Source organism: Muntiacus reevesi, chromosome 10 (genome assembly GCF_963930625.1).
Source record: "Muntiacus reevesi chromosome 10, mMunRee1.1, whole genome shotgun sequence".
NCBI classification, from domain to species: domain Eukaryota; kingdom Metazoa; phylum Chordata; class Mammalia; order Artiodactyla; family Cervidae; genus Muntiacus; species Muntiacus reevesi.
In genome coordinates, this window is record NC_089258.1 from 77,661,791 (window position 1) to 77,685,251 (window position 23,461).

General features: G+C 46.5%; 1 protein-coding gene across 1 annotated transcript; it reads left to right on the forward strand.

The window, feature by feature from the left end:
• Positions 1-1,752: 1,752 nt before the first annotated feature.
• AP3M2 (adaptor related protein complex 3 subunit mu 2) lies at positions 1,753-20,595 on the forward strand. Its single transcript, XM_065946861.1, has 9 exons — positions 1,753-1,866; positions 3,522-3,859; positions 8,346-8,517; positions 9,554-9,691; positions 14,547-14,632; positions 14,879-15,012; positions 16,637-16,844; positions 17,104-17,248; positions 18,592-20,595. The coding sequence occupies exons 2-9, from the start codon at positions 3,587-3,589 to the stop codon at positions 18,690-18,692; spliced, it is 1,257 nt and encodes a 418-aa protein (XP_065802933.1). The 5' UTR covers positions 1,753-1,866; positions 3,522-3,586; the 3' UTR covers positions 18,693-20,595.
• Positions 20,596-23,461: the final 2,866 nt, after the last annotated feature.

Genomic DNA, 23,461 nt, shown 5'->3' on the forward strand with positions numbered 1-23,461 from the left:
ACTCTTCTCTGCTCTTCCACCTCGATGGAATCCGTCAGTATTTATTCTTCAAGTGTTAGTTTAGATGGACTTCCCTGGCTCTCAGTCGACTCCTCCACCAGCAACGCCTGCTCCCACGTGCTCCTTGCTCATCACACCGTTTTTGTGTTTTTTTTTTTCATTTATTTAAATCTTTCATTTGTTTTTCAATATTTATTTATTTGGCTGTATTGGATCTTAGTTGCAGCACATGACATCATCACACAGGCTCTTTAGTTGTGGCTTACAGGCTCCGGAGCATGCATCATTAGTTGCTTCTTGAGGGCTTAATTGCTCCGTGGCATGTGGGATCCTAGTTCTCGGGGATCAAACCCGCGTCCCATGCATTGCATGGCAGATTCTTAACCACTGGACCAGCAGGGAAGTCCACAGCCTTTTGTAATTGCTTCTCATTTGTTTTTCCAGCCAGAGACTTGGCCTGTGATGTTACTCATTGCACCATCCCAGGCATGGGGCTTGGTACATGGGAGGCTCTTAGCAAACATTAGTTCAGTGAAAGAGTGAAAAACGCCTGCAGTGGTGACAGCATCTCTGCACATTAAAGACACACACAGCTTAACAACTGTGTGCAACGGCTTCCTAGCTAGTAACCATTGCTAACACTTTTCTAATTTAATCCCCACAACAACCAACGTAAGTAGGTGCTATTACTGTCTTTATTTGAGAAGTAAGGAAGTTGAAGTTTGGAGAAGTTAAGCTACCTTCTCAAGGACATAGCTGATAAGTGTTGGAGCAGGATTCAAACCCAGGCAGTCTGGCAGCAGATCCCAAACCTAATAGGATTCCTCATCACGCAGCCATTTTGAGTTGGGATTGTCTCTCCTGTTTAGCTCAAAATTAGCCAAATATCTGCCCTTAGCAAGTATGGCAAAGAACCACCCACGTCACCTTCAATAAATATTTATCACGGTCCCGCGTCAGAAGCTGCCACTCAAAGTGAAAACCAAAGCACAGGCAGGTCAACGGCCTCGTTCAGATCACAACCATCATCACCACAGTTGACCATCTTATTGAATATATCTAATGTCCAGGCGCCGCGGCAAACCCTTTCCACATCCCATCCCGCATAACAAGTAAGTTTTCGTTTAACAGATCTTGAATCTTTTGACTTCTATCCCATGTTTTTCTGGGTAAGCCAAACTCAAATCATCAGCGATCCAATGCAATTTGGAGAAATAACTGCCCAACCCTCTCATTTTCAGATCTGGGAACTGGGACTCTGAAAGGTGAAGGGCCTTGCCCAAGGTCGAGCAGGTGGCGGTCCAACTAGGGCTGGAAGAGGCCTTTTGGATTCAGCTCCAGAGCTCTGGACAGGGGGCTGCACAACCAACCACATTTCCTCTGCTCAAGGTATGTAAGTGAAAAGGCACCACGCACTTGTTTAACGGAGAGCAGTTATTGCTAGGTAGAGAGCAGTTACTGCTGCTCACGGCTCATCATCTATGATATGCTCTTCCGTACATCGTGCCCTGGAAGTCACACTTTCTCCGCATCCTTTTCCTGGCGTATCCCTCGGTTACGCAGGTGGCTTCGCAGCGCGCCGGAGCCTTTTGTGACTGGGTGATCAAGAGGAGCAAGGAGGGCCGCAGGCGGTTCGCGACAGCCAATCAGGGCTCAGAGACCTGGAGCTGCACCAATCAGAGGTTACCGGAGCCTGAGCCAGGGCCAATCGGGAGCTCGAACCCGAGAACAGGGCGCGCGGCGGGCCGCGGTCAATCAGAGCGGAGGACGAGGCCCAATCGGCGGCCTTCGGGCCTGGGTAGCGGGCGTGGGGAGGCGGGGCCTGTCCGCGCGCCCGCAAGGTGGGCTCCGCGAAGACCGAGCGCGGTAAGGAGCGCGGACCGCCCGGGCCGGGGTGGGGCTGGGCGCGCGGCGGGGGCGCGGGGTCACGGGATGCGGCCGGAGCGACGGTCGGAGCTGTATGATGCCTCGGGGAGAGGCGAGGGGCCGGGTTCCGGGCTGGGGAGGTGGCCACTCTGGCCAGAGGGGTCGGAGGAGGAGGAGACCCAGTTGCCATGACGACGCAGGTGCGCGGACTGGCGACCCTTCTCAACCTCGGATCGTGCAGCCGGTGGACACCCGGCTCCAAGCGGCCTCCATCCTCCCAAGCGAAAATAACCCGCTTTGGCCAGCAGCCTCTGCGCCCCCACAGCCTGGCTCCCCGCCGCCCCCTCCCTCTCGCCGGCCTGTCGCGGGCAGAGGGATTAAGCTTGCCCTGCGGCTCTTGGTTAACAGCAGGCCTTTGCCGTTTGACCACCCGGACCAGCTGGGGTCCACCGCGGCCGCCTCGTTCCGGGGACTGGCATTAGAGATGCCGCCGCCTGATGGACCCTGGAGATCCCCCAGAGGGATTTTTTTTTAAGGCATCTAATATAGAGCCTTGTGCATAACAAGGACTTAGGATAATGGGGTCTGACCGAGTAAATAAAGACCACAACGACAGCTCCATTCCGTGGATCAGAGCTGTCCAGTAGAAATAGGCAGCGACCCACATACTATGTAATTTTACATGTTCTACTAAGCACATTAGAATGTTATCTCTTGTATTTATCTAGTATATCCAAAGTATCAATATTAAATAAATCAGTAAGTTAATATTAATAATTGATTTAATTAAATACTAAATTATTGGTAAACAGTCTTGAATTTAAAAATTTTTTTCTTTTGTATTGGGTGTAGCTAATTCACAGTGTTGTGACAGTTTCAGCTGAACAGCCACACATATACATGTTTCCATTCTGCCCCAAACTCCCTTCCCAACCAGGCTGCCACATAACATTGAGCAGAGTTCCATGTACTGTACAGTGGGTCCTTGTTATCCATTTTAAATATAGCAGTGTGTACATATCCATCCCAAACTCCCTGTTCTTCCCCCTACCTGTTCCCGCCGGCAACCCTAAGTTTATTGTCTCAGTGAGTCAGTCTTTAAACACAGTGCTTTTCCATATAAAGCCTTCAAAATCTGGTGCATGTCTTCTATTCACATCTCAGTTTGGACCAGCCACATTTCAAATGCTCAATGGCCCCGTTTGGCCAATGGCTACCAAATAAGATGATGCAAACGTAACCATTTCTTATATGTGAGTTGTCACCACATACAGGGCACCTCCGTGTTCTCTGAGGCCTTTTTGTATACAAGAAGACAACGCTGTGCAAGGAGGCAGCAGAAACATGAGGCAAGGTCTCTTTTTCTCCAGGAGCTCCCAGTTCACTTGAGAAAGTAGACACTCAAAAATTAAGTCGATTTTTAAATGAATATGATTCAGACAGTATTAAAGATAACTGTACAGTATATAATTAACTGACAAATGAGATGGCTGTTAATCACCCTTGGGCATCCTAGGGAGGGACACTTCTGGCTCCTGCAGTGGTAGAAGATTGAGTCTAGTCTTAAAAGATGGGCAGGAAAGCTTGGGCTGCTGGACCGATGCGGAGGGGGCTTTGGTTGACTGCAACTGACCATACCTTCTGTTATTTTTTAGAGCTGAGTATTTGCAGAGGCTTTCAGACTGGAAAAGACTCTGCTCGCTCACTGACGGCCTCCACCATGATTCACAGTCTTTTCTTGATCAACTCCTCTGGAGATATTTTCCTGGAGAAACACTGGAAGAGTGTGGTCAGCCGTTCTGTTTGCGATTACTTTTTCGAGGCACAAGAGCGAGCGACGGAGGCTGAAAACGTCCCTCCAGTTATCCCCACCCCGCACCACTATCTCCTAAGTGTTTACCGTCACAAGATCTTTTTCGTGGCTGTGATCCAGACGGAGGTGCCGCCTCTGTTTGTCATCGAGTTCCTCCACCGGGTAGTGGACACGTTTCAGGTGCGTGAATGTGAGGAGGTTCATCCATGGACCTTATGAAGTGTCTTAGTTTTGTTTCCATGGTTTTCAGCCTCAGTTAAGGAGCTAAAAGGGCTTCCTTGATAGCTCAGTTGGTTAAGAATCTGCCTGTAACACAGGAGACCCCGGTTCGATTCCTGGGTCGGGAAGATCCCCTGGAGAAGGGATAGGCTACCCACTCCAGTATTCTTGGGCTTCCCTTGTGGCTCAGCTGGTAAAGAATCCACCTGCAATGCGGGAGACCTGGGTTCGATCCCTGGGTCAGGAAGATCCCCTGGAGAAGGGAGAGGCTCCGCACTCCAGTATTCTGGCCTGGAGAATTCCATGGACGGTATAGTCCATGGGGTCACAAAGAATCAGACATGACTGAGCAACCTTCACTTTCACTTTAAGGAACTAAAAAAGAAATCATAAATCTGACATTGCTCACTTCCTCTCCCATCTGATAAGATTCTTGTTTCTGTTTATTGAATGGGTTGTATCTTGAATGACAGACTGTACAGTTTTGAAACTGTGACCTGAGAAAGCCATTCTACTTAGTATGATTGTATGAAGTCATTTCAGTTCTAGAGACTGGAATTGTCCTATGTCTTGTTCACAAAGCTAAGGAGTTCCCATTTTTTTTTAAGGCTTTTGTCAGGTTGGTTTATTTATCTCCCTTGGTTCTTGTATCATCATAGCAAAGATTTGGAATGGTGGGTTAATTATAGCTCAAGCAGGCAGGATTTCTCAGCTCTTGTCTTGTCATAGCAAGGATTCGAAACAACAGACTAGTTTCAGTTCAGTGACAGCTCAAGAAGACAGAACTTTTATTAAACCGACAGCAGAGATAGTCTGCTCCTGAGATGTGGGAACAGACCAACCCCAAAGGATAGGCTCGATTTTTTTATTTTTATGGCAAACTTGATGTTAACCATTGTGAACAGCATTGCTTTGAGTTGTATCAAAAACTGATGCGTGTGGAAAGATATATATTTTTTTAAACTAGAAGAACCTAAATAATGCTTGTTTCATTCTTGCTGGCAGGGATAATTTGGGAACCCACCCTTCAGCTTGAGTTTGTGCTCATCCACAGCATATGAGTACCAGAGATGGGCCTTGTTGCAAGCTTAGCACTTCTGTAAAATTTAAGGGATACATTTTCCAAGATGCAGTTTTCACTTGGAGTTTTTCCTTCAGGAATAGATTTGGAGATCTTGGGAGCACTGGGGGGCTGGTCATGCCAGGATGTCAGCACCTGTTACAGGACAGGATTTCAGGCAGCCTAGACTCTGGATTCAGACAGTGGCATCCTCTCCCTAAAAGAATTGCTCAACCTCTCATGGTTGTGGTTATTTGCATAACTCAATGATAAATGAGAATCAAGGGTCCTCTGGTTTAACTTTTGTGTCATGTGAAGTCCAGAATTAGTCTCATGAATACAGACATTGTGGGATTGGAGAGGAGAAGGAGGACCCAGACCTTCTGATAAACCTTAAAAAGCAAGTCAGAGTCCTTTCATTTGCTCTTATAAATATATGGTCACATGTTTGGAACAGCTTTCATCCAAAGAATGAGCATATATTTAATTCTCCCCCCGCCCCAGTCTTTCTGGTAGTACTCTTCTGGGATTCCAGTGGCATATTAGTTCCTTCACACGGTATGAACCTGAGAATTATAAACCCCAGTATGTGGAAGAAGCAGACAAGCCCAGCAGTTATGATCTTCAGCTGCTCAAGCTGGGCCTTGTTAGGATTTCCACATGGGATATTTCACCCCGTTAACCGTCGCTCCATATCTCTATAGAGATGTTATGTAACTTATTGCAAGAGAGGAAGTGAAGAAAGTTGTTTAATCTACTTGGAACCACAGAGGAATCGGGGTAAACAGTGAAGTGGCTGCTTTAGAAGGCTGGCACTTCACAGCTTGCCAGTTTGGAAGGATCTGTTAGAAGTCCTTAAATGGACGCAACCTGATTTGAATGTCTTATGTGATGTGTGTTCTCTGGCTTCTGTTCTTTCTCTGGTGCTGGACTGTGACCGAGGAATCCCTGCCGTGGATGTGCACACGTGTTGCTGTAGCACTGTCCCTTTCCAGCTGCTGATTGATAAAATCACATTCTCCCTGATTTAGAAAATCAAGGGAGGTGTTTTTTAAAATCTATTTTATTGATGTATAGTTGATTTGCAGCGTGTTAATTTCTGCTGGATAGCAAAGTGAATTCAGTTTTATATATATACATATATGCTCATTTTTTCATAGTTTTTCACTATGGTTTATCACAAGATATTGAATATATTAATAGTTCCCCGGGCTATACAGTAGGACCGTGCTGTTTATCCATTCTCCATATAGTAGTTTGTATCTGCTGATCCCAACCTCCCAATCCATCTCTCTCACACCTCACCCACCCCTTGGCAACCCCTAGTCTGTTCTCTGCGTCTGTGAATCTGTTTTTGTTTTGTAGATAAGTTCATCTCTGTTGTATTTTAGATTCCACATATAAGTGATGGTTTAGTCACCAAGTTGTGTCCGACCGACTCTTGCAACCCCATGGACTGTGACCTACCAGGCTCCTCTGTCCATGGGATTCTCCAGGCAAGAACCCTGGGGTGGGTTGCCATTTCCTCCTCCAGTATAAGTGATATCATGTGATATTTGTCTTTCTCTGTCTGACTTCTTTCACTTAGTATGATAAGGTCTAGGTATATCCATGTGGCTGCAGATGGCCTTATTCTGTTCTTTTTCTATGGCTCAGTGGTATTCCATTGTATAGATGTACCACATCTTTATCCAGTCACCTGTTGATGGATACTTAGGTTGCTTCCATGTGGCGACCATTGTGAATAATGCTGCTATAAACACAGGGGTGCATGTGTCTATTTTGAATTACACTTCTGTTTGGGTATATGCCCAGGAATGGGATTGCTGGATCATATGGTAGTTCTGTTTTTACTTTTTAAGGTACCGCCATTCTGTTCTCTGTAGTGGCTGTACCAAATTTACATTCTCACTGACAATGTAGGAGGACTCCATTTTCTCTTGAGTGAGGAGTTTTATTTTTCAAAATGAAATCACTCATGAGAAGGACATGTGTAGCTTTTTTTCCCCCTTCATTTTTTAAAGAAAAAAATCTTTTTGTTGTAGCAACACATTCCTGACTCCTAAGTGCTCTTGGATATTGGACTGTGTCTGATAGTTGACATCATTCTGATGTAATTTAGGTCACCTCTGGAGTCTGTGTTCAGTTTTGGATGTCATCATTTGAGGAGACTATTAGAAAATTAGGACAAATTCAAAGAAATGGCAAGAAAGTGAAACAATCTAGAAACCTCACCATGGCATGAACAGGAGCAGGACCAAGCAGGGAGTTTGGCCCTGAGAAGGAAAATTGAAGGCAAATGTCGTCCTGGCCCGCTGACCACTGAGGGGCTGTTTCGTAAACTTGTTCTGTGAGGCACATCTAGGAAGCAGGTTTCAGTTTAGCCAAAGAAAGGACTTTCTAAGGATCAGCACTGCCCATGAATAGAATGGACATTCTCGAGAGGGGTGCATTTCCCATCAGAGGATGAATTCTTAGAGCACTCTCTGACTGTCTGAGAGGCCCAGCAGCAGAAGCACTGACCTTGTCAAGAAGGGCACGCCGAGCGCCTACAGGCCTTCCTCTCTGCATCATTTCCTCAGGTGCATCACAGTTTACATGGTGCTTTATAGTTTACAAAGCACTTTCATACATGTTCTCATTTAATCCATCATGCTTCGTTGTTACAACCCTGTGCGTCCACGCATGGTATTATCTAGATTATACTAATAGAGAACTCGAGACCTAATTAGTTAGCATGAATTAATCTAGTAGGTGACAATTAAGACTATTACCCAGGCCTTCTGATTTGGAATTCAGTGCTTCTCCCACAACCCAGACAATTTAGTGTCTAAGTTTAGCCTTTCTTAATAAAGGGACAAAGTGTTATTAGAATCCTAGCATCTTAGAAACAGGGTGATCCAAAGAGATTTTCTGGTGTGCTAGTTCACACCCCTCATTTCATTTCTCTCTCAGTTCTTATTTGCTCCATGAATGTTGAGGAATAGCACAACAGTAAGAGTTAAAAAATTTTGGGGTCCAGTGTACATTGTATCAGGTATTATCATTTCACATAGTTCTTTCAAATTCATGTTCAAAACCAGTTTTGTAGACTCAGTTTTGTATTCTTCATATTAAAGAAACTAACCCAAAGGGATTAAATGACTCACTTTAGTATATGAAAGAAGTTATTAGTGATACATGCGTTATAATCCAGTCTAGTTTTCTTTCCACCAAACTGGGCTGCCTAAGAGAACCAGGGTTATGCTTCATCCCCTTATTGTGGAAGAAGGTCCCAGAAACGCTGCGTAAACACACGTGGACGGGACTCGATAATCTCTGGGCGCGTTCCTTCACCCGTCGCAGTCTCTGAGTGATAAATGTATACATGTACTGTGTCTGCATCAGGACTATTTTGGAGTCTGTTCAGAACCGGTGATAAAAGACAACGTGGTCGTGGTTTACGAGGTGCTGGAAGAGATGCTCGACAATGGCTTTCCATTGGCTACCGAGTCGAACATCCTCAAAGAACTGATAAAGCCGCCCACTATCCTTCGGACCGTTGTCAACACCATCACAGGTACGAGAGGGGCCCCACGGGAGGTGGCCGCCATCCTGGGTGTGGCTCAGTCCTGGGTTGTGCCTTGTTTCGAGTGCTTGTCTTGGGGGATCTCAAATGTCCACGTGCTTTTCATTTTGTTCTTTGTAGTCTTTAGTATAACCTGAAATAAAATTTGTGTGTGTGTGTAGAAAATATTCTGATTTCAATGACAGAATAAACTCTTCTCCTTTTAAAAGGAATTTCCCCTGGGCTCCCCTTATGGTCCAGTGGTTTAAAATGTGCCTTGCAACGCAAGGGACACCAGTTAGACCCCTGGGCTGGGAAGATTCCACATGCCCCGGAACAACTAAGACCAGGCCCCAGAACTGCTGCGCCTGCGTGCCCTAGAGCCTGTGCTCTGCAACAAGAAGTCATTGCGATGAGAAGCCCATGCACTGCAGGGAAGACCCAGCACAGCCAAAAAATAAAATAACTGAATCTTTAATAATAATAATCTTGTTTCTTCCTGATTACAGAAGAAGCACATGATTATTGTAGAAGGTCAGAAATACAGCAAAGCACAAAGAACATGAAATAAGCTCATAAGCACTTTTGACATACAGTGTATATATATATTTGTATCTTCTTTGGTGAGATGGATAATGTATGGACAGGTGGAACTTTTTAAAATGAGTTAGAATGCTGTTTTTACCCATGAAATTTTTATATCAATATGTAGATTACTGTCCCTACTGAAAGCCAATGCATTATTTAAGCTGCAAGCTATTGCGGAATTTGAGAGACCAAGTTCAGGTTACTTTCAAAACCAAAATGATATGATATCTGTTTCTCGGGTAACTTTTTAACCTGTATTCTGCCTGAGCAGGCACACCAACTGGGGACAGGTTTTTTAAATGGGCTAGGTTACCAAGATAGAAGTTGGGAAAACTATAATCTCTATTTTGGAAAAATTCTTCAGCAAGCATGTAAATAGTGGATGAATAGAAACTTTAGGGATGTGTTCTCTGGTTATTAGGTAATTGGTTACATCTAATTACAATATTCATTGTCTCAGGAAGCACCAACGTGGGTGACCAGCTTCCCACTGGGCAGCTGTCCGTGGTACCTTGGCGACGAACGGGGGTGAAATACACCAACAATGAGGCCTATTTTGATGTGATTGAAGAGATTGATGCCATCATTGACAAATCAGGTTGGTACTTTCAGCCAGTTTACCGAACTGTTAAAATAGAGGCCCCTTTCAGACAGCGCTCACTAGTTATCAGAATTATCCCCCATTTAAGGTCATTCATTTAACTTAGTGTCTGCTTTGTCAAGCATTGTGTATTAGGACTGCACTGAAATATCATGATGTAGATGATATGATCATACATGTAGAAACTCTAAAGACTCCAGCCTAACACTGTGAGAACTAATAAATGTAATACAGTTGTAGGATACAAAATCAATATATAAAAATCAGTGATGTTTCTATACACAGACAATGAACTCTCCAAAAAGGGAACTGAGAAAATAATCCCATTTACAATAGCAACCAAAGGAATAAAATACTTAGGAATAAACTTAACCAAAGATACTTACACCCTGAAAATTACAAAGCGTTGATAGAGGAAATTAAGAACAGATAAATGGAAAGATGATATATTTTCATGGATTGGGAGAATTAGTACTGTTAAAATGTTTGAAATATGCAAAGACATCCCCATCAAAATCCCAAATGCTATCCACACCAGTATCTCAATGGCATTCTTTATAGAAAAACAAAACTCGTATGGAACCACAAAGACCTCAAATAGCCAAAGCAGTCTTGAGCCAGAACAAAGGTGGAGACGTCACAATTCTAGATTTCATAATATATTATAACATTATGGTAATCAAAACTGTAAGGTGGCCTTCCCTGGTGGTCCAGCAGTTAAGAATCCACCTGCCAGTGCAGGGGACTTGGGTTCGATCCTTAGTCCCGGCAGGTCCCACCTGCTGAGGGGCCCTCAGGCCACAACTGCTGAGCCCGTGTGCTGCAGCTACTGAAGCCTGCACGCCTGGAGCCTGCGCTCCACAACAAGAGAAGCCGCTGTGATGAGAAGCCCCTGCTCACCACAACTGGAGGCAGGTCTGCATGCAGCAGTGGAGACCCAATGCAGCCAAACTAACAAATATGGAAAACTACTGTACGGTAAGGTCACAGAAATAGACACATACACCAGTGAAGCAGAATAGAAGGCCCCGCAATAAATCTGTCAGCTGGTCTTCAATAGGCGTGCCTAGAACATGCGATGGGGAAAGGCTAGTCTCTGCAGGGGCTGGTGTTGGGAAAACTGGATGTTCACAGGTAGAAGAATAAAATCACCCTTAATCTCACACCACACACAAAAGTTAAGTCAGCATATTAAGGTCATAAATGTAAGACCTGGAACCATAAACCTACTAGCAGAAAACATAGGAACAGACCTTCTTGACACTGATCTGGGCAGTAGTTTTTTTTTTTTTTTTTTTTTTCAAGATATGGTCCCCAAAGCAAAGTCTTCAAAAGGAAAAATATACCAATAGGATTGTATCAAAATAAAATCCTCCATACAAGAAAGGAACCAGTCAGAGGAAAAAGACAGCCTACCGATGAGAGGAAATATACGTAAACCATATGTCAGATAAGAGGTTAATATCCAAAATACATGAGGAACTTACACAATTCAATAGCAAAAAAAAAAAAAAAAACAGATAATCTGACTAAAAAAGTGAGCAAAGGATCTGAAAGCGGCACTAGTGGTGAAGAACCCAGCTGCCAATGCAGGAGACTTAAGAGACGCGGGTTCAATCCCTGGGTCAGGAAGATCCCCTGGAGAAGGACGTGGCAACCCACTCCAGTATTCTTGCCTGGAGAATCCCATGGACAGAGGAGCCTGGCGGGCTACAGTCCATGGGGTCGCAAAGAGTCGGAGACAACTGAAGCAACTTAGCACGCAAAGGATCCAAAGAGACATACTTCAGAAAAGCCGTACGAATGGCCAGCAGGTAAATGAAAAGGTGCTCAGTGTCACCAGTCATCGGGGAAAAGCAAGTCAGAACCACAGGGAGGTATCACTCGCACTTCATATCAAAAAGACAAGAGGCACAGCAAATGTCGGCAATGATGTGGAGAAAGGGGAACTCTATGCACTTGCTGGGAGAAATGTAAATTGGTGCAGCCACTGTGGAAGCTGTAAGGTAAGGGAATTAGAGAAGGCGAGGTTCAGAAAAAGAACGAGACCAGCACTTTACAGGAACAGATCACCTTTAATGAGGTGAGAAGAGGCAGCAGTCAGATTAGCAATCTGTCGTGCTTATCCAAGAAAAGAGTAAGTATATATAGGCATGTATGTGGAAAGTTACTGTCTTAAGGGGGCCTGTTCTTCTCCAAGGTTGTTCAGACTAGTTATCTCTTAAACGACTGGGGCAAGGAATTTTGGAGATCAGCCAGAGGCTGGACCAGCTGGGAGCTGGGCATAGTGTCCATTTTTTCCTTTGGGTGAGAGTTCTTTGTTTTGCATAGAATGGTGGGGAGAACCTGGAGGGGACTTTTAACTCCAGGCTATTTTGAGCCATGTAACTTTCCTTCAGAAAGAGTATGGAGGTGCTTGAAAAAACTGAAACTCACTAATAATCCAGCAGTCCCACTCCTGGGTCTAGATTCAAAGGAAATGAAATTAGTATCTCGAAGAGGTGTCTGCACCCCCCGTGTTCACAGCAGCATTGCTGGCAGCAGCCAAGACACGGAAACAAAGTGTCTGTTGATGGCTGATGGATGAAGATGTGAGGCAGATACCCTCACACACAGGAATATCACTCGGCCATATGAAGAAGTAAATCCTGCCGTCTGTGAAAACACAGGTGAACCTGGGGGATGTGATGCTGGGTGAAGGAAGCTGAACGCAGAAAGACAAATGTGGCGTGATCTCACATAGAAAAACCTGCGGACCAGTGGCTGGGCTCACTTTATATGTGGAATCTGCAACAGTCAGGTCCATAGAAGCAGACAGTAGAAGGTGGTTAGATCTGGGTTCAATCCCTGGGTTGGGAAGATCCCCTGGAGAAGGGATACAGAATACTCCAGTATTCTGGCCTGGAGAATTCCACGGACAGAGGAGCCTGGTGGGCTACAGTCCATGGGGTCGCAGAGTCGGACACGAGTGAGCAACTTCCACTTCACCAGGAGTGGGGAGGATGGGAATGGGGAGAGGTTGGTAAAAGGTGCCAAGCTTCAGTTCTGCATGATGAAGAAGTTCTGGAGATTTAGCGCACAGCACGGTGACTACCGCTGTTTACTTTCTTTTCCATGTTGAGTGTAACTGACAAAATTGTGAGGCATTAGGAATGTTCATTATGCTGATTTGATCTACACATACATTTGTGAAAGGATTACCCTCCCAGCTAGTTAAATTATCACATCTGTCACCTCACAAGTATATTGTCTTCTTGAAATTTACTAAAAGGGAAAGTTTTAAGGGCTGTCACCACAAAAACCCAACGAACTGTGTGAGGTGATGGACGTGTTAGCTTCATCATGGTGACCACTTCACAGGGTGTATGTGTATTAACACATCAAGTCATGCACCTTAACTGTACAGTTTTTATTTGTTGACGGTACCTCAACAACGCTGAAAAAAAGCCATAGAAGAGCATGATGCAGACCCGTGCTGGGCTCACATTTTCAGTGGTTTTATCCTCTCAAGTGAAAAAGTAACAAACTGATCTCTTGTTGATGAGATTTCCTTTTGGAAGTATTTGACTCTGAGTTGTTGGGCCAGAACTGAAGTTTAATCACTAAAATTTAGAGAGTCATCCTCTTTTCTGTCCATTCAGAGAGGTTAACACAACTACAAGTCCTTAGAGTGTGGAAATTTACATGAGCGAGCTCACTTATCCAAGTGCTTACGGAGAATGCATGGTGCTGTAGCTGAGCGCCAGGTGGTGGGCATGTGATGGTGACTAAGACGGAGCCTGTGGCTGCAGGAAGCTTCTGAAAGTCTAGTGAGGGAGCGAGAAAGGGAACAAGAGAGGTCCCCTCCCCCCCTTACCTAAGTATAAAGCTCACGGATGCTTCATCAGGAGAATGAGTAGGAGTCAGTACAGGCTGCACAGATCTGGGAGCAAAGCAGGTGCAAACACTTTTAAGAAGAGTGAAATACTGTTGGGAAATTAAGTATCTCAGGATGACTGGACTGAGACACATAAAGAAAGAAAAGTATCTGATGAGGCTTTAAAACCAAGTAGGCACAGCAGCTTTTCATATTATCCCCAAACTGGAAAGGCCCCCAAATGTCCATCAGTAATAGAAAAGATGAACAAATTTCAGTGTGATCATACCAGGAGAAGGAGAAGAGCAAGAAAACAGAAAATAGGAGGGGTTAGGAGAAAGGAACACTTGAAAGAAAGAAGTGGTCGCAGGGGCTGCAGGAGAGAGACCCTGTGAACTGAAGACCAAAGTAGCAGTTCCATTTGGCATCAGAGCTCCTTGGGGGCCCGCGAAGTAAATATACTGTCCATGGAATTCTCCCGGCTAGAATACCGGAGTGGGTAGCCTTTCCCTTCTCAGGGGATCTTCCCAACCCAGGGATTGAACCCAGACCTCCCGCATTGCAGGCGGATTCCTGACCAGCTAAGCCACAAGGGAAGCCCTTGGTGCCTGCAGGGAGAGCAGTTTCTGATGTGAATTCAGTGTTCTGAACCATTGGTCAAGATAGCGGTGCCGTGTTTGATTCTGGCACTAGCCTGAAAGCTCCTCCGGGCTAACAGTCTCACCAGTCTTTATCCCCGCTGCTTCATCAGAGTGCCTTGTATTTGCTGCGCAGTGGATAAAGGTTTGCGAGGACAGATGGATTGGGTAGATGATTCGGATAGATGGATGGACAGAAGAAAGGAAGGAAGAATGGGGGAGGGGGAGGGAGGAAGGAAGGAAGGAAGGAAGGAAATGGGATGGGAGGGGAAGAGAGAGCTAAGGAGGGAGGGAGAAGTTAAGTTAGTTGGGAAGGACACAGAGGGTCTCACCTTCTTCCTGTCTCATCCCGTCTCAGGGTCCACCATCACTGCCGAGATCCAGGGGGTGATCGACGCCTGCGTCAAGCTGACCGGAATGCCCGACCTGACGCTTTCCTTCATGGTAAAATCCTGGGCCGGAGATCTAGTCCCTGGGAAATTAGATGCTTCTGGAAAGACAGAGCGGCAGGAGAGGAGGGAACCGGAAGGGATGGTCAGGGCCAGCCGCAAAGCTCACGGGCAGCCTTGGATTGCCCTGAGTAACAGCAGAATGTGTGCATGTGTTTTCGTGAAAGCAGCGCCTAAGTTACTTTCCTGAAAGACGCGTGGTTCTAATTCCCACCTGTGGCTGTTGCTTGCTGTCGCCCAGAACCCCAGGCTGCTGGACGACGTCAGCTTCCACCCCTGCGTCCGCTTCAAGCGGTGGGAGTCGGAGCGCATCCTCTCCTTCATCCCCCCCGACGGCAACTTCCGCCTGCTCTCCTACCACGTCAGCGCGCAGAAGTAAGCGGCTCACGTACCTGAGGGTGGAGTGCGTGCGTGCGTGCGTGCGTGCGTGCGTGCGTGCGTGCCTGCATGCGTGCGTGCGTGAGTGCGTGTGTGAGTGCGTGCCTGCGTGCGTGCGTGCATGCGAGCGTGGTTTGGAAACAGTATCCACAGCGATGGAGATCTCAGGCTCTGGAGGTAACTCATCAGGTAGCCTCAGGTGAGTTGTTTTTCCTTTCCATGTCTGTTCCCTTATCTAGGAAAGCTGAAGTAATGAAGGTAACACGTAATGAAGTAAGGGGCTTCCCTGGTGGCTCAGTGGGAAAGAATCTACCTGCCAGTGCAGGAGACGCAGGTTCAGTCCCTGGGTCCGGAAGACCCCCTGGAGAAGGAAATGGCCACCCACCCCAGCATTCTTGCCTGGGAAATCCCGTGGACGGAGGAGCCTGGCGGGCTACAGCCCACGGGGTCACAAAAGAGTCGGACACGACTGAGCGACTAAACATCAACAGTAAAGTAATAAGTAACTTGAAAATAGTAGAGGTGCCTTGTTATGAGGGTTACATAAGAAACTCTATAAATAGTGGCTTCCGCACAAAATAAGTGCTCATTACGTTTGCTGCTGTTTGTTTTGTTATTACTGTGTGCCTAGACAGGAATGTTTTTTTCCTCAGATTGGAATCTGAGAACACCCGTATTTCAATCCCTTTCACCCCCCAAAAAAGCAGTGAAGGGTACTGTGAAGAACCAAAGGATTCAGTCATTTGGGGTCGTGAGCATTCTCTTTACTGTGGACTCAAGTCCTTTTGGGGGAAGGCGTAGAGTAGATGTGTAGAGTGAAGAGCGCTTTGGACCTGTCAGCCACTGAGGCCTTCCTGTGGGATTTGGAATAAATAATTTGGGGAGACGTCTGAGTGCTTGAGAGCAAAGGCTCTGGAATCAGACTGCCAGTACTTAAGCCCCACCTGCAGTACTGATGATACATGACCTTGGCAAGTTACTGAATAGTTAACCTTGGTTAAGTATAAGGACATCAGTATTAATGACATCGGGACATAGCAATGCCTGCCTCATACTCATGGGGAGGATTAAATAAGTCATTGAGGGAAAACCTGTAGGGTCGTGCTGGCCTCAGGAAGTAGTACTCCACAGACGCCAAGGATGGTTGCAACTTTAGTATCACCCTGTAGTTTCTCTGTCAGATCATGCCGACCCCATCCCTTAGGGGGTTTTGTAAGGATCAAGTCAAGTTAAAAGCACTGTCATGAATTTGTAAAAGCCCCATGAGGTATGAATGTTAGTCTCCCAAGTGCAAATAATTATCGGTCACACACAAAACGTTAAAACACGGAAATGTGATTTCTGTTTGCCGTGCCTTTTTCTCAGAGTCCACCAAGTCTGCTCTTTGGTTTTGTTGATATCATTCTAAGAGTCATTGGAAGAGTTAGTTGACTTACTCGTCAACATCTTAGATTTACAGAAAGAAAACGATCAAAGACGTCCAGAGGGTTTTTCTCTGCATACTCTATAAGACTAGGAAGGAGGTGAGGGAGGAAAAGCTGCTGGCAGAACAGAAAAGGAAAAAATGGCCGTCTTTCCAATACGTTGATGATGTGGGCTTTTTGTCTCTTCTCTTTTCCAGCCTGGTGGCGATTCCAGTGTACGTTAAACATAACATCAGCTTCCGGGACAGTAGCTCACTCGGCCGCTTTGAAATAACCGTGGGGCCTAAGCAGACCATGGGGAAGACCATAGAGGGGGTGACCGTCGCCAGCCAGATGCCCAGAGGCGTCCTGAACATGAGCCTCACGCCGTCTCAGGGGACACACACGTTTGACCCAGTCACCAAGGTAGGAGGATACGCAGGGGGCTCAAGTTGCCCGTGTTCAGAACAGCAGGCGCCCTGCAGTACCCCTTTCTGCCTTGGGGAAGGGCGCGCTGGACCACAGGGACGTGGTCGAGGGCACCGAGATAATTCACAGTGACAAGTAGCCTTCTCTTCTGGGAAACCCCCAGGAGGTCATAAGAACACAGTGAACCAGGTCTCTGAGCTCAGGCGTCTCAGATGCAGTTTCCACCATAACTTCCTTCTTTTTTCTCTCTTTGGAGATGCTGTCTTGGGATGTAGGAAAAATAAATCCCCAGAAGCTCCCAAGTTTGAAGGGAACCATGAGTCTCCAGGCCGGAGCTTCCAAACCGGATGAGAACCCCACGATCAACCTGCAGTTTAAGATCCAGCAGTTGGCCATTTCTGGTGAGTGACACCCAGCTCAGGGATGGGGTGGGGGGGCCCAAGGTGGCGATGTCACAAAGCCCCCTGGCCACTCCCTGTCCAGAGACTTGGGTTTCATTAGCTGATATGTGATCTTTAGTCAGGTCTTTCCCAGCACGTTCCTGGAGGAAGTCTGTGACCCTCCATCAGTATTGGAGATGGACGTGCTTATGACTCGTTGTTGAGTCACCCTGGGGGCGCTGGTTGGGGGGGCTCCCAGGGTCTTCAGTACGGGGGTGTATCTGCATTCTCAGCTGGTGAGTGAAAAGAATTCCCCTCCTTTCCCCAAATTTCAGAAGATTTCACGTGCGCTGTGATCGTTTGGAACGCTCGGCTGACCTGAGTTATCAACTATAGTTTACACCCCACCACCCAGGGTGATATCAAGACTTAAGTTACCTCTCTGCAGGTGTCTACTACATGCCAGGCACTAATTTAAGCTCTTTTCATCTATTTTCTTATTTAATTCTTAGACTGACTCTTGCAGATGGATAGGAGATGACTTCAGCTTTTTATGAAGTTCTTGTTTTCTTTACCAATGGACCATGTCTAGTTTAAGTGACTAGAATTCGTTTAAAGGATAAGCTCGTTTCATCTTAAAATGCTTAATAAACTTTAAAGCTCTGAATAGTATAAAATGTTCTTTTCTTAGTCCAGTGACAATATTTAAGAGGCACTGAAGAATTAATTCATCACTTTCCATCATTAGTTTATTCATTCAGTTATACCGTTATTTGATTATGAATTTCTTAATTTTGTTACTATGAATTTACATGTTCAATCCCATAACATTGAGAAAAATCTGGAGTGGTCTTATCTTTCCTTACCCTCATCTCAGCCTGCATATAACTTTCTGCCCTTTCTACCACAGGGACAGATCTCTTCATTGGCTAGCTTTTTATTGGAGCAAGTTTTTATTTTTAGCCTATGTTCCAGGGGTGAAGAATCTGTCGGCTGTGTTTATGTGACGTTATTAAGTGTAGGTTCCCAGGTGGCGGAATGGTAAAGAATCGGCCTGCAGTACAGGAGATGGAGGAGACTTGGGTTCATTCCCTGGGTTGGAAAGATCTCTTGGAGAAGGAAATGGAAACCCACTCCAGTATTCTTGCCTGGAGAATCCCATGGACAGAGGAGCCTGGTGGGCTATGGTCCAAAGGATCCGTAGCATCCCAAAGAGTTGGACGCAACTGAGCGACTGAACACACACATATTTTCTGGTTCACGGTTACAACTTTCTCCAGCCCTTGGAGCTCTTTGAGTTGACGTGAATTAACCAGTTATGCAACCTGCTTCTTTGGAATAATGCTCACCTTCCTTCCTTGCAGGCCTCAAAGTGAATCGTCTGGATATGTATGGAGAGAAGTACAAACCCTTCAAGGGCATAAAGTACATGACCAAAGCTGGAAAGTTTCAAGTTCGAACCTGAAGCGAGAATTTCGCAAAGCGAACCGTCACGAACACTCTTTCATTTCTTAACCTGTCTAGAAGTAAAAACCATCAGCCTGTCTCGTAGGTCCGTGCCCGCTCTGGACCCACCGGTTCCCGTTTTCCTTAGCCGTCCGTGCTGTGGAGCGAATCCAGGGAGACAGGGTCGCCGGGGGGCCGGGGCAGGACCCACCCACCAGCATCTCCAACCCAGTTCTCAGAGCAGAGGCGTGGGTCACAGGGGGAGGTACCTGATGGCGTGTTGAACTGTTTGTTGAACTTCGTAACGGGGTTACCCCAGGAAAACACCAGCGTTTGTTACTTGTTTGGCTGTAATTTTCTTCAGCCAAGGGAAGACTTCTTTGTTTTTGTTTTTTATGCCGGGGGAAGAAAGAATTAGAGTGCGCACTTGGAAGGAAACGAATGTTAGTGGGGGAAGGCATGGGGAAGGCATGGACTGTGTGCACCCCCATTAAAGTGAAGAGAGAGGGGCACCCATCTCCACCCCCAGGAGGGGCTGGGAGGAACGGAGTGGAGTGAGTTTCCTTCTGAGCCCTCTGTTTGTATACAAGCATAAAGATCTGTACTTATAGAAGTGAGTTGGAAGCTTCTTTAATTGGAGCCCACCGCTGACACGGAAGTCCCAGTGGAGGGAGACTTTTCCCTCAGAGGCTAGGACGCCTGCCCGCTGCACCTGCCACCCTCTCCGGTGAGAGGGGTCCCTGCCCATTCCCTGGGGGGGTGGTGGTCTCAAATACCTCTTTCCTTGACCTCCTGCATACAGCTCCACTCCTTCACAGAATTGCCGCTCCCTGACGAGAGTCTCAGAGAAGCCAGCCCCGTTGGCCCCAGGGCGGCCCCACGAGCCGCCCCCAAGGCCCAGCAGCTCCTTGTCCACGTCCATTGGGGGCTCCCTGGGGGCTGGAGCCCGACCCTCCCATCGACACGCTTCCCCATGGTCACTCTCAGCCAGACGCTGACAGGGGTCCTGGGGGCCGACCAGTAAGGACATTTCCTCAGAGTCTCTTCTGTTCTGTACCCCCACTGCATAATCTATTTATTAGCAATATATATTTCGCAATATATATCGCCATGTTTGTTTTTAAGACCCCCCCCCCCCCCAATACCCTTCAGTCATTGAATAAAACCAGTGTTGTAGGAAGATGGGTCACGTTGGGCCTGTGCAGCCCGGTTCAGGAAACACAGCAGCTGAAGGTGGTCCGCAGGCCTCCCCGGCGGGAAACTTTCCGTCTAGTTCAGTATGCCCATCACCCATTCAAATGTGTATAGATCAGACAGGTATTTAAAATTATAGTTTATGATGTGATACTGTCTTCTGCCCTGTGCACGGAGAGAAATGAAGACCTTGTGCTCTCCAAACCCTACAATTTTTCTCTAATGCCCTGTTTTCCAAGTACTTAGGTAGTGTGTTTTTCTCCTATAGTTTTCTCTTCCTCCTTCCTGGATTTGTTTTTTGCTGCAGAATAATGCTGCTTTGTGGTTTTGCTCTGGGGTCTGTTGTGCTGTGTCTCATAGCCCATCGCTCCAAAATTTGTCCTGGATCCCAGATCCCACTCCTACACCTGCCATGGCAGGGAAACGTCTCTGCCTGTAGGTTCCAGAACAACGGAACTACTACTCCTGAGGGCTCTGGAGGATTTCAGGGCTTCCTCGGTCACAGGAGACAACCCTTCTTGGTCCCTGAATACCCTTAGGTTTATAAGTCTAGCTGTCTTATTCCCTCCAGGGCAGCTCATCCTAATTTCAAGGGAAGAATTTAAGGAGAAGTAAAGTGCTGGGGCTGTGGGGCCCGCAGACCATAGCAGGGGACACCCCCCCCAAGCTGCAGACCCTTGGACACCCCCTCACCCTGGTGGTGTGTTAGCATAGCTGGTGCCGGGTGCCCCAGCGAGCCGCTCAGCTCCACGTGTGTTTAACGTGCAGAAGCATCTTCTCTGTTTAAATCTTAATAAAGTTGAGTGTTACCAGTCCTGAGTGTCCCGAGTGTCTTGTTACTAGGAGCGTGGGCGATGCTCTGCACACATGCCCAGCAGAAGCAGGAAGAAAGACACGAATTCAGGGGATCTCACTGCATCCGCACTTTCCAACCAGGAGACCCAAAGCTGTATATAATAGTTTGGGTCTGTCGTCTTGCAGGTCGTGAGAACAAAGGTCCAGATCAACCCAGTTAGGTTCCCCAGGGAACAAAGGACAAAACCACTGAAGCTGCTGGTGTCTGTTCCAGCGCTTTCCCTGTCCTGGCCTCCTGTGCTTCTTAGGTTGACTAATTCGGACGTGAAGCAGGGTGCAGGGGTCCTGGTTATCCTAATTGCAGTGAAGACTTTCTGAGGTCTCCTGGGATGTGTGGACGAGGGTCCTGCTCCCATATCTGACCTGTCTCTCGTGGCCGGGGGAGACTAAGACGAGGCCTTCTTTCTGCCTTCCAACCACAAGTGTTGTCAGGGTGTCTTGCTATCCCATCTTATCTGTTGCAGCAACACATCTCTCTGCCTGGGGTCTGGCTGTTTCCTCAGCCTCCCGGTGTGACCAGGCATGTTTTCTAACACTTGTACTTCCCTCTGTGGCCAGTAGGTGGTGACTCAGTGCCAGCCATGGCATTAATTTCTTTCTTTTTTTTTTAATTGTTAGGAAAAAAAATTTTTTTGAAGGAAATTGAAACTCTTAAACTTTGCCTCAAGATCCCAAGTTTGTGAGTCTTTGACTTTCGAGGTTAGATGTGGAACCAAAGTTTATGATCCTCTTTCGACAACCTGACCTAAGATGGGAGCTCCAGGGGGAATGGTAATTTCAATCATTTGAGTTTCTCTAGGTCTTTACCCATTAAAGCTATTTGCACAATTATATGAGGATCTTTTTTGTTCTTTGGGTTTCTATTCGCATGTTTTATTAACCAGCCAGAGATAGTAAAGCAGTCCTATTTACTTCCTCTCCTTCCCCCGACAGCCCCAGACGTTTTATCCTGACTCTCCTAACCCACACCGGGTAGTGACACGTTGCACTCTGAGTGTATTTTAGCCTCATCCACATGCATCCGTCCTGCAGGGCTGGGGGCTCTCCCTGGACCTCTGTCAGTGGCCTCTGCTGAGCACCTGTCTTCAAGCAGCCTGTGGTTTCCAGGGCTTCACTCAGAGGAATGTGGGGGCCTTTTAACTTTGCATTTCCATCAAAGGAGCCCTCCGCTGCTTCAGTTCATTTCAATAATACAGCTGTGCAGAGAAAAGCTTGTTCCACAAGGGGGGAGGGGGTGAAACCAGCAGAACTCTGACCGGAGCTGCAGTTACAGGGGTCTTCCTTACCACTGTCTTCCAGCCGCGTTCTCCCCCCAGAGGGCTAAGGTGCACATCTACCTAAGAAAACCTGCCCCTTTCACGGGCTGAAATCAGGAAATCTGTGACTTACATTTCTGTGATCTGAGTTTATTGAACTGGTCCAGGGACCGAGCATTGTCAGAGAAATCAGTGCCGCCCTCCCCACCACTACCCCTCCCGCTGGAATCAAGCTTCTGGGCTTTAGATTCTCTTTCTTTTGTGAGTTGAAACTATTCCTTTAAGAACTTCTAAGTTGAGCAGTTCTGACCGCCTCTCTAGAGAGAGAGAGAACTACGACCACGTTTGCTCCAAGGAACTGTCGGCACATAACCCAACAGCAAGCCTTGCATCATCAGGTTTATTCTTAGATTTGGGGTGTCAGTGATAAGAACTGTCAGGCAGCAGCCAGGGGTATGCGCTACATCTCAGGAGCAGTAAGAAAGTCTAAGAGAAGCAGAAAGCGGCATCGCTTAAGTAACATACTTGTGTGAACTGGTCTGGGAGTGAACTCTTTAAAAAAATTTTTTTTATTGGAATATAGTTGATTTACAATGTTGTGTTAGTTCCAGGTATACGGCAAAGTGAATCAGTTATATATTTACCTATATTCACTCTTATTTTTTTAGAGTCTTTCCCCATGTAGGTCATCAGAGTTTTGAGTAGAGCTCCATGTACTGTACAGCGAGTCCTTATTAGGTATCTGTTTTACACATAGTGGTGTGTATATGTCAGTCCCAATCTGTGTCAGCATCTTCTTGGCCCTCATTCCTCTTTTACCTTGGAGTTCCTGTCCGGGGTGCCTCCCCACCCACTCCCCTCCCGTGAAGATCTTCCCTGAGCCTCGCTTGGTCCATCGCTTCCCTAAACCCACGTGTCTGTGGCTCCCTGCTGCCAAGAGAATTAAGTCCAAAGTTCAGTTTAGCATTCAAAGTGCTGTCATTAATTCCAACCTACGTTCTTCTTCATGAACGTCACTTTGGACAAAACATAACTCAATTCCTCCCCACACTCCCCTGCCTTTCTTGCCCTCCAGATCTGTAGATTTTTCAAGCAGTGGTAGCTCCTTACCTCAGGAAATACAGTCAATATCCTGTAATAAGCCATCAGGGAAAAGAATATGAAAAAGTATGTATATATGTGTATAACCGAATCACTTTGCTATGCAGTACAAATTAACACGACTCTGTAAATCAACTATTCTTCAATAAAGTTTTAAGAAAAATTTTACAAAAGAGTGCCTTTCTCATTCCACCAGTCCAAATCTTGCTCAATTTTTGAAAAGCCTACCCAATTCCATTTTTTCCTTAAGTTTCACTCTTTTTCGGTCTTAGGTGCAGCACAGGAGATCTTCATTGCTGCATTCGGGATGTTTAGTTGTGGCATGTGGGATCTAGTTCCCCGGCCAGGGATTGAACCCAGGCCCCCTGCATTGGGAGCACAG